Source organism: Nicotiana sylvestris, chromosome 11, assembly GCF_000393655.2.
Source record: "Nicotiana sylvestris chromosome 11, ASM39365v2, whole genome shotgun sequence".
Classification (NCBI taxonomy): domain Eukaryota; kingdom Viridiplantae; phylum Streptophyta; class Magnoliopsida; order Solanales; family Solanaceae; genus Nicotiana; species Nicotiana sylvestris.
This window is the reverse complement of record NC_091067.1, coordinates 159,605,272-159,617,395: the sequence shown is the minus strand read 5'-3', so window position 1 is coordinate 159,617,395 and position 12,124 is coordinate 159,605,272. Positions and strand designations below refer to the sequence as shown.

At 32.8% G+C, this 12,124-nt stretch overlaps 1 protein-coding gene and 1 non-coding gene across 2 annotated transcripts; one reads left to right on the top strand and one right to left on the bottom strand.

Annotated features, from left to right (window-relative positions):
• Positions 1 to 532: 532 nt before the first annotated feature.
• Positions 533 to 6,331, bottom strand: LOC104238748 (non-structural maintenance of chromosomes element 4 homolog A-like). The gene is made up of 7 exons (XM_009793208.2): positions 6,131 to 6,331; positions 5,958 to 6,038; positions 2,325 to 2,565; positions 2,139 to 2,226; positions 1,364 to 1,574; positions 1,157 to 1,248; positions 533 to 992 (listed from the first exon to the last, which is right to left on the bottom strand). The coding sequence occupies exons 1-7, from the start codon at positions 6,276 to 6,278 to the stop codon at positions 744 to 746; spliced, it is 1,110 nt and encodes a 369-aa protein (XP_009791510.1). The 5' UTR covers positions 6,279 to 6,331; the 3' UTR covers positions 533 to 743.
• A 1,631-nt stretch (positions 6,332 to 7,962) lies between these two features.
• Positions 7,963 to 8,034, top strand: TRNAN-GUU (transfer RNA asparagine (anticodon GUU)). The gene has a single exon. It is a non-coding gene; the product is annotated as a tRNA-Asn (tRNA).
• Positions 8,035 to 12,124: the final 4,090 nt, after the last annotated feature.

The following is a 12,124-nucleotide window of genomic DNA, read 5'->3' as shown; positions in this document are numbered from 1 at the left end:
CAAAAACTTCAGCTACTATGCTTAAGTTCAACAATTATAAACAAAAATTTCAGCATATTTGGTTTAGCATACTTACTACTTCAGTCTCATCTACTAGAATGCTGAAATTTTGCATGATTGTCTTTGTTACTTCAGCCCCGTATGCTCAAGTTACGCGAAAAAGTAAGTACACTTGCAATTTTTTTTGCAAAACAAGTGCAAGTTAAAATGTGACCCAAAAAGCGAATATAGATGCAAATGTCCCCATAATTACTAAAAATAGTTGTCTCAAATTATTTAACATTTTAAAATTTCAACACAAGATTAATTATTTTTTACCCTTAGTAATAATTGTTCTTGAAGATGAAAATAACACATAAATAGAATAAATAGTCAATGAAAAGAGATTATATCTTAAGACATAAATAAGGGTAGAATATTCTAATCCCTTTCCTAATTAATTTTTCTCAAAGGGCGTGTAAAAGAAAAACACAACACAATATGAGACAAATGGAGTAAAAGAAATACTAATGTGATTAGAAAGGGGTAATGATTTAAGAACTTTTAACAGGGAAATATTGATCAGTCCCTATGATATGAAAGCCTCAGATCCAGCAGCTTTACATCCAAAAGAACTACTCATTAACTAACTCTACCTTACCAGAGAACAAGGCAGCTAAAATTGATCCTTAGCAAATTAATGAGGTCTGCATTTCTTATTTACACCAAAATAGCCTATTTGGAATATACAGATATCTCCAACCTTATAGTAACTTCCTCTTCAGGCTACCATTGCAAATGTTTGCATCACCAATTTCATATGAATCGTCAACTTCTGACGCTTCGCGTAAAACCTTGCCACGGTTCCTTGAAAATTTCTTGACCCAAGTGACATTTAATATTGGTCGAGAATCATTGATTAGAACAGGTTTAGCTTCAGTAATGCCTGGATTCATCGATATGTCCCTGTTTGGCATCAGCTCTTCTCCTTCTGGTACCACATTCTTCATCAGCTGCATGCACAATGCAATTTGGCCATAATGTCAAACCGAGAGTTGCTGAGTAACAAAGAAATCAATCTGGAAGCTTTCAAATGCATATCATAGAAAATGCTAGGATCCTACTCACTAAGTACCTAATATGGACACAGAATTATGATTTAGATATAATTCCCTACCTCCCAATCAGCAAAATCCAATCTGAAGACAAAGTGGCTGTATTTAACTTCACCAGACTTAACTGCAGCGGCAGCAGGACCATTCCTAGGAGCTGAGATGGGAAGAACATTAGAAAGGAGAAAAACACTATAGACCTAGAGGAATCAAGAAAGAGAAGGACAAATATAAAAGGAACTCTCAAAAAAAGGTTCAGAAAGGTATCTTACAGACAAAATGAGATCCACTTTCATCCAAATCTACGAAAACCCGTCCATCTTTCACTAGAAAAGATAGTGTAAATAAATTCTCAATGCTTTGCGCAAAGGATTTTCTGTTCATTATGAGACTCTCAAGCTTAACTCGCTTCTTCCTTAGGATCTGAAACATGGTTGATATGTTCTTGTCTGTATCTGTTTTCTCCTCAGCATTAACTTCAAGCTGTGACAAAAGCAGATTATTGCATCACACTGGAATGTCACAGTAGCAATAAGCTAAATGAAATGCAAAATCAAGACATATTGGCCTTATTTCAACCCCATTTTATGTCATTACCAGAAATAATGACAAACTTAATACAGGAGAGCTTTACAAGATACACATATCATGGGGTCGAGCTATGAATACGTGATGCTTTTCCTTTTTTCTTGGCAGACAGTTTAGTCCAGCAAGAAGATTTATCAATTTCAGTTTTCACTGTAAAAAAGAGACGATGGTTGCTTCCACTATATATTAAATGGACTAGAAAATTTCTACTAAGTTCACATTTTCCTTGCATGGACTTAAGATGTGCATTACAGGTCACAGGCGTCCAAAGGAACATGAGAAACAAATTTCAGAGCAACATCAGAACAATAGTTTTTAGAACCAAAATGGAACATATCAAGTAAAGAAATTTTCTAAATGCACTCTAGTGTCAATATCTTAAAACCTACTTAACTCTTGCCTGCACATGTCTACAATGTTAATTGCATTTAACACAAGTCATGAGAGAGTTACACGTACCTCCTTTGGACGAGCACGTGAGTGCACCTTTGTCCGTGGTCTACGTGTAACCTTCCGACACTTAAATTCACAGTTCATGGGTCCAAGCCTTCAGAAAAAGTATAAACAAGAATGAGAACCCAAGTGTCTCATGAAACAGAGCTGTGAGCACATTGTAAGAATTAAAAGTTGCAAAACAAATCTTACATAGTGAGGCAACCTCCAGCATTCGTAAAAATTGGTGAAACAGCCAGCCCAATATCTTTCCAAAGTGCATTTGCATTCACAGAATGACCTTTTGGACGTTGTGTCCCAAAAACATCAAGCAAAGAGGAAATGAATATATAAGGTGTAACACCAGTGGAATGTGATCTAACAGAAGCCGCCAAAGTTTTGGTGAGATCAAACAATGCCTCTGCATCTGCAACTTGCTCTCTTGGCTTTTTCACTAATCAACACAGCAGATAAGGTTAATAATCCATCTCAAAAATAAGTTTGCAACCCAACATTCAACAAGAACTGTTCAATTCAGCCTTCTAATGTCGTAAACTATACAAACTCTAGCTTATAAGTTTAAGGCCTCTCAAGGATACAATATTAAACAAGATAGTAGCACCAATCACTACTTCATTTAAAAAACTTGAACTTGAGTTTTCATGCTCGATCATATTTAAGTAAAGCACCCAACATCGCACTAAAATACTATAACTGATCATATTTACCAAAATTTAGCTTTATCTCCAGACTGCAAAAGGGGAAAAAGAAACATGAATAAATGTTAAGGACACACTTTCAAATCTTCGCAATGTTATTGAACGGTACCTCATACCACCAGGAAAAAAACCGTGACAAGGCAAAAAACAAGTAGCCCTGATACCTTAGAATTTCACTTTCAATATTCTTGTGATTAGTACAACTACTACTAACCCCATCACCTCCTTATAAGAAGGAAAACGAAATGTTGTAATATTGAAGCAAATACTTGCAAATATCTTGATTCATAACCTAACACGACATGTCATTGTTTAACCTTTTAAAGTAAATAATTTGATGATATAACTTAGGAGACACTTTAAGATTCTTCCAATGGTTTCAACTAGTAGCTCACCATCCACCATGCCATCATCCCCCCTCCAAGAAACAAAAAATCCAATCCCTCATCCTAAAGGACAATATCTTAAGTATGAACAAAGGCAGATGTAGTGCATAAGTTACGGATTCATCCAAACCTAGAAACTTTGGCTCAGATCATGTATGTGTATTAAAAAGTTCGCTAAATAAGTAGAAAAAATATATTTTGAACCCAATAAATCGAAAGGAATCTCTCTATATATATATAAAAGAGGGAAAATAAATGCTGACATGACATATCTCTTAAGCTAGCATTGGTATTTATCTTTTTTGTCAAATTTTTGGCATTTTTCTCTTATTTTCACCTTAAGATATTGCTTAAAATTATATAAAGACCCTCTATTAATTTCTTCCATAAGTTTCTACCGTTAGCTTCTTTATTATTAGAATTTACCTATATGTATGGACGTTACAATATAGCACAGCCGAAGAGGCAAAAGCTTGATGAATTTGTTCTTATATTTGAAGACCGGGTTTATGTCTTTGCACTCAGTTAAGTACTATTTTTTTTCTTTAGTTTCTTATTCATACTCTTATGCAATTGTTATTTGTGTTCCCTTGGGTGTATTGCAGAGGCCTGCAAGATTCAACGTATCTGTTATATCGCAAAGGGAATTAAATTTCAAAGCCAAGCACCTGATCTGACAAGTACGTTGCAAACTCTCTTCGTAATTATTTTGCATCATGTCTTTTTGTAATCTAAGCCTCTTTTTGATAATATTAAAAGTGCTCCAAGTGATACTCGCAAACAGGTTAGCCATCAACAAGCTTTTTATATCTCATGGAATTGCATCTTTTTCATATCCTTTCTCTGATTTAAAGGTTTATCCGAGTAATATTGCAGTCATATAAAAAAAAGTAAAAGAGAATTTCAAGAATCACAAGAGTTCTCAAGGCATATATGGCCTAAGGAAAAGATCTAGAATGCAATTTTATTATAGCACATGAGTTTGGCTATTCAAAAAACTATTTCGTTATAATTTTCATTCTCAACATTTTCACTATGGTGAAGAGCGCATTTTATCTACTCTTCAAACCATGCTATGTTATCCAAAGCTGCAAAAGAGTATTGTTGTTTGTGCCGGTTCACTTATGAGGGATCTCTACAGGTATTGTTAATTCTTTCGTTATTACTTCTATATAAATTTATATGCCACTATTTTCTTTTCTCCTATAACGATTACTAGATGAATCACATCATGGTGTGTGCACGAGTGGTGACGGTACCTGCTACTTTTCTTTGTATTCACTATTCAGGTGCTTGACTTGGTTACAGTTGTGCAGCGACAATTTCGCTCTTGCATATGATTCTCCGCAAAACTCCTAAAGTGTAGTACATAGACATTATCCATGAATTATTGGATTTTGATTTTGATGTAATTTTCACTCTGGTTCTTTCACTATTTCTTGAATTAGCTTTTCTACTCTTATTTCAAACCAAAACAGCTCGAGAGGATACTATTACTCAACATGATATATTATATTGTCTTTTTTTTTTTCCATTTACTTGCCTTTATCTTATACTTTCCTATTTATCCTATGGTTAGAATAAAAGTCTCTACCATTATTCTTATTATTATTATTTTTGCAATGAGAAGCACTGGCTATGTGTTGTCTGATGACTTTAATCAATGTAGATGCATTTGGTGAAGAAAACAAATAAAAGTAGGAAACAGAAGAGGCAATGTCACCGTATTAAAAGAAGATAAAAGTGAAAAATAAATGGATAAATAAAATCTATGAATACTTTTATACTGTCTATCTAATGTATATTTAATAAAATTGAGCTTCTTTTTATAACTGAATGACATATATGAATTGATGTTAACAAATTGATCTTCTTAATTATTTTGTTAATTAGTAGGGAAAAGAAGTCTCAACTCTAAGCAAAAAAAATTTGTCTCTCTATCTCGACTTGATTCATAAGAAGATAATTCTAAATTCTTTATTGGCGAACAAATTCACTAGTATAGTAGAATCCCGAACTCAAACTCTTAATGTTCGAAACATGGTCAGCCTCTACATATGAGAACCATCGCATCTATATTCAGTATGAACACTAAACATCAATTTTTCTCTTTCCTAAAAGTAAAGTTTGCATAATTAAGCTACAGTAAAATCACTACTGAAATTGACCCCCAAAAAAATCACTACTATAAATCACAAAAAGAATTCTTGTTGAAATATTTAACATGTTTGTGAAACTCATAACAGAAGAAAAAACTGTTCTACTCTCAAGATTGTAATATTGACATTCTTTTTCTCTTTTCTTTTTGCATTGAGGGGGTAATCTCTATGGACAATGTTACAATGGTGGTTAACTACCATACAATCACACACGAAACAAATAGAAAAAAACAAAACAAGATTCGGATTTTGAGTCGCACCACACGCTTATTAGGGTCAATCACAGTTCATATTTACTAGAATTCAGAACACAAAGTTAACAGACAAAATTCTAAATATTTTAGCAGTGCTGCCATAACTGCAACAAATGTAGCTTACTTAAACTTACTAGTTACTATTTGTCTTAAAAATAAAAGCTTTCAAGCATATATATGCAAAATTTTGTAAATATTCAACGTAAAAATAAAACCTTTAACATCTAAATATCACTCTCAATACATAATCATAATACAAAAGGGAAAATAAAACTATCCATAATAATAGTTTTAAAAAATATAGAGAAAAAGGGAAAAACAAAAATACCTTCATAATGAGAGTTTTCAATATCTTTCATAATTTCCTTAAACTTCTCAGAATCAACATTCGCTATTTCATCTTTTCCCTCTGCATAAAAAACAAAAACAATATTTTTTTTATATAAAAAAACAGAGCAAAACAAAAAAAAAACAAAAACAAAAAAAAATCAGAAAAATTACCACAAATACGGTTTTGAATATCAGAGTATTTGGAGCGAACTCCTCTTGCTTCTGAAGTTGGTTGCTGAGTCAGCTCGTTCAACTCATCATCATGTACAACAGTTTTTGCTTTATGTACTTCTTGATTTCTCTCTATTTCTTTCGCCATTGTTTTCGCTGAGTGAATTTGATCAACAAATTTTTACTATGTCTTTTTAAAGGGAAAAAACTTGAGTCGTTTGGTTTACCTTCTCAAGGAAGTTTTTTTTCACCCTCCAACTTCTTAAGCAAGTTTTGGGAATAGTAAAAAAAAAATTGGGGGGAGAATTTCCCGCTTGTCTGAAAATTTACCACGCCAAGGTAAATTTTGTAAAAATTTACTGCCTCGTCTTATTTTAGGTTTTTCTTTTTCCTTTTCTTCGTTTCTTCAAGTATTTGTAACCTTTTTACTTGCACATATAAGCAATAATTTTTCCATTAAAACTTAAATATATGAAATAATTTTTTAGAGATTTTTTCACATCCCGCCACTTTCACCATAGAAAATTCGTGAAAATTTACTATTCATTTTAATGTAGTTTAGTTTTTTCATTGTGTGATGCATCTCGACTAATGAATCAAATATCTATTAAATTCTACCATCATATATATATATTTGAATATGGGATATATTGTTGTCGATCAAAGCTTCAATATATTTATATATTTTTTTGAATATCTAAATTTTAAACTATTGAATTTATTTAATTCAATTTAACTTAAAATATTAGTTAAATTGACTCTGGAACAATAAAAAGTGACACTTGACACAGAGTAAGTTTCTACTCAATGTGAAGAAGAGACTACGTTTAGGAGCAGATATAAATTAAGTAATGGATTATCAAATGTTTGATCATAATACTAATATTAACTCTCTTGGTCATAACCAAAGAGAGGTTACATTGATGCAAAAGTTTAGGCAGCTATATCAAAATTCTCCATGGCTATGACTTAAATTGAAAAAAAAAAAAAAAGTAAAGGGCAACCCGATGCACAAAGTATTTTGCGTTCACGCAGAATTCGGGGAAGAGCCGTATCCCAAGAGGTGTGATGTAGGCAGTCTATCGAAATGCAAGCATTAGTGACTACTTCCGCAACTCAAACCCGCGACATATAGGTCACATGAAGACATATTTACCGTTGCTCCAACAAAATTAACGACAAACTAATGTTATATGGTCCCAAATCCTTTTTGTTCCCTAATCCTTTTTGTTGATATTGCCTCTTATCCTCCTTGATCTCCTTGGCCCTCTACAATCATAATAATCATAATCAGGATCATTCTTAATTTCCCAACCCCTACTTCTCACTCTCGCGCTTCTCCTGACTGACTCATCAGTTTCTCGAGCTCTCATCTTGTACCTTTTGCGCATCCTTTTCTCTGCCATTTCTTTGACCAACATTGTGTTACCTTCTGCAGGTAATCCACACACAATGTCACGACGAAATAAGGGTTTGGCATTCATTTCTCTGCGGACAATGTCTCTAAGTTCGAGTGCAGCTACATGTTGAATAGTTTCTTTTGGATAGTAAACTATGGCGTTGTTGAACATCAAGAGAAGATCTCTAAAGAAGGCAATTTCAAAGTTCGAATAAACATCTTGTTCTAATTTGCTTTGAATGATCTGTAAATCCATATGTTGTCTAATTTGTTCAGTATAGTCTTGATTTCCCTGAAAAATAAATAAGCACTAATAAGGAATAACCTAAGTTTATAATATCAAAAATGCAAAAAAGATAAAGAAGCTTCGAGCTCATATTGGTCAAGGGATGGGAACGGGAATTGAACTCTATGAGATCGAATCTCCTGTTGTTCCCCAGTAGCTCAGTGGTAGAGCAATCGGCTGTTAACGGATTGGTCGTAGGTTCGAATCCTACTTGGGGATATTTGATTGATGATGAATTAAAGAATTCATAATAAAGGGGCCCGCTTTGCCCGTTAAGACTAGGTAACTTGTTCCCTGTCTTTATTTCTATTCTGTTCTATCTCATCGTATCACATTATGTTACGCGAGATTAGAAAACCACCATCAATACCTCGGTCTAGATCTGAGATGATTAAAGCTATTCATGCATGAAACTGCATGGTGTATATATATATATATATATATATATATATATATATATATATATATACTTATCGTTATAAATGTAACGACACTTATTATAAATATTTATCTGCACAAGATGTTTTACAGTAAATAAAAAAAGAGTTACCTGACTGCGAAGCCGGGATTCGAAAAGACAACAATGCTTGTGAGACCTAAGCAAATCGAGGATTTTTCTTAAGCCTTCATCAATATTGGATTTTCTTTGAATTTCCTCCATTTTGTTAGATTTATCACCATCTTCTTCCTCCTTTAACTCTATTCTTTCTTCTGCTTCCAATTGGAACAAAAGGAGGTAATTTTTTCTATATAAACATGCATAAGTAGAGAAATATTAGTTTTCACCGTGTAAACGTGGATAAAACAAAGAAATTTGAAGAAAAAAAGAGTGCAAGTGCTTCATTTTATGAGACTATTAATTGGTGACAAATTAAGGTTGTAGAGATGATAAAAGCTAACAGCCACTATGATTTTATAAAATTGGAGCCTAGAATCTATGGTGTTCGGACTCTCAGAAATATTGTTATATGTCGGATTTTTCAAAAGTAGTACTATATTTTTTATTTAGAGGAGTTGACATAGTTGCAGCAATATTTTTTTATAGTCCGCGTAACATAGCCCAAAACATTTTTCTAGAGAACACTTTTTGAAAAGAAAATGTCATTATTTTAGTATTAGATTGCACCAAAAGTTAAAGGACATTGAAATGAAAACTTTATTTATTGAACATACAGAAGTTAAAATAAACTTTCATAATTGTACCAATCTTGATATATATATGTAGGTATATGTATGAAAACTTCCAAACATTGATGGTACTTTGTTTGGTCATGTGAAAGAAATACTAAACTAATTAACAAGAACATGAAGATAACAATTCTTCAAGCTTCACACACACAAAATTTTTTTGGGGGGATGAGGGGGGTTGAAACTTGAAACTAAAAGGCAACTATTTCAAATAATAAAAATAAAAAGATTAATCATACTGAATTGAAGCAGTTCTGAGTTTCACGTCCTCTCTCAAAGCAACTATATAAGCCTTTGTAAGTATATCCACCATAAACTTCACGAGCACACTCTCATCATCTTCTTTATAATCCATTTGATGAACATTCATAAAACGGTCACGTAAATCTTGATACATAACCTGACATTCTATAGGTGACAAGTCAAGAATACAACGACGACGATGAAAAACAGCGTCAGAAAACTCAACAGCCACCATTTCCCAATTGTTTAATCCATGGCGTTGCACTGAACATGCTAGCCATAAATCATCTTGAAGTTTCTCCATTTTTTAAAGAAAAAAAAATGTTTTTTGATTGTGTTTTAGAGAAGTACTTATTGGTTAAATTTCATGATTAATTTTCTACTTAAAAAGGTATGATCTCTTGTATTAATGAGTAATAGTTAGATTTTGTGAATCTGATTTTACTCATATATGAATGAATCAAGGCCAGCTAATACAAATGTGAAAAGAGATAAGTGCTTTATGTGTTTTTGTTCTCTTCTCATAAATATATCATGATCTATATAGGAGTATATCTTTATTGTTCTTTTCTGTTATCTTATTAAATTTGTTCTTCTTTTTCATTTTGCTCAAATTTATAGCCATTTAGTCATTTTTCTTAATACTAGTTTTTCGTTACGCGTGTATCATGTATTAGTACATAAAAGTTTAAACAAATTACATAAATATATTAAAAATATGTTTGAGATATAATATAGAAAATAAATATATAAAAATTGTAAGATGCTAAAATTAATGAATGTTAATCATATTTAGCTAACTTATAATTAAGAAGATGGTAAATCTAAAAATCGTAGCCACAATTTTAATGGTATTGGGGACGAAAGCATACAAAGATAGTGAGGCTTCTAAGTTCTATCTAGTCTAGATTTAGGGTGATAGAGCACACTACAAATACGACAAGCATCACCCGAGGAACATCACATGTATAATAACAAAAAATAATAAATCTAAAAATTTATCCCTAGTAGCAGCTGCAAAGTGCAAAGACATAATAAAAGTTTTTTTTTACATAATACATAATTAGTTATCATCTAATAATGTGATTGAAAATAATATTTTGCTCTCGTGGATGGAGAATACTGTCAGACTTACTAATAAGACTGCATATAAACCATCATACTAATCTAGATAATTTGTCAAAAGTATTATTGCATTAAGTATGTACCTTGCAAAATAAATTAATATATTTATAGAAAAATAAAGTAATTAGCAATCAAACAAAAATTCATCTGCATAAATAAATTGACAGTTGACTGAGCATAACCTGCTTTGAGAGACTTGTTTAACCAAAAATCTGAGTCCTTGGTCAAAGCTAAAAGAAAAAATCGGGTTACTGATAATCAGGAGACAAAAAATAAAATACTTTTGAGAACAATGGTAGAGGGTAAATAGATAAGTATTTTAGTGTATTCTCAATAGTATTCTGTGTCCTTACAAATGATGATCCTTCTTCCTTTTATAGATCATTCTAGGTAAAGGAATAAAGCCTCAGCTTTAATGATATAATCATGAGCAATAAATGACATTAAATAGGCCGTTACACAATCATTCCTATTAAATACCAACTTTATAACGTATCAGACATTTAATAATGAATTTGGGCTCCTTTCTGTCATCTGATCCTTGCTTTCAATGCCTTCTAATCCGTTGGCTGCAAATAATTTAAATTGGTACGAGACTCGTATCTATACGTCGTCCCGTGCTTATTTAAATTCTTCTTCCCGTGGCTGTTTTCACCGTGCCTCTTAGTCAATTGTTGTTTCTTTGACCATTCAACTAATCCACGTGTCATGCCACAGCATTTTTAATATAAATTCAGTTTTTTCCCAATACAGATAGTCCCCCCACTTTCCATTTTTTTTATCAATTAAATAATTGGGAAGTGGATCTTCATGTAAAAAGAACTTTTGCCACAATTAATGCTCATGACAGTACTAACGTCTCAACAGTCTTTTCCATTTAATGCTCTGTCCATGTGTCATTTTATAATTGATTCCGCTATTCATTCCTTTCTTCGAGACTTCTTTATTCTCACTATTTACGAAGTGATAGCTGCCTTTATTATAGGCTTTTCATCATTATACTTAAAAAGTTGACGGTTCCCATTTTACACATAACTTTGTCTTCTTCACTAATCTTCGACACATACCTTCTTCTTGACAATGTCTTCTCCAAACCCTAACCGTAAAAAAGTTCCAATTCTAGATCAGTTCCCCAACGCCCCTATTAGACACAGAAGAGGCGGAGGAAGTAGGCCTCGAACAGGGTTAGAATCTACGCGAGGCAGTTCCTCTGGTTCTTCTTCAAGGAGTTTTGTTCCAAAAGCCCCTTCTTCTAAGAGTAGGGAAATTCTTGATACTTCTCAAGAACCCTCAGTTGATGATATAGTTCCCAGTGATTTGTCTTTTGAAAGTGACAAAACGTCTCTTCAAAAACAAATTAAAAATTTAGAAAGAGCCGATACTTACCCAACATTAGTAACCGAGCTTACAATCCCCACTATAAGAAGAGATTGTAATTGGAAGGATAGTCTTCGAATGTCAATTCCTTCCCCAAATCAAAGAATTTCTTCTTTTAGAAATGGGTATTCTTCTGTTTACACTTACCCCTTCACTTTGGGTTTTAATCCTCCGATTGACCCAGTTATTCTCGATTTTTGTCGTTTCTTTACCATTTGTTTGGCCCAAATTGGTCCATTGGTGTGGAGAACAGTGGCTTGTTTGAGATATTTATCATCCAAGGCCAATGTCAATTTCACCTTTTCTCATCTCATTCATCTATACCATCCCAACTTAATACGCCATGGGGTTTTCACCTTAACTGCAAGGAGCAAAA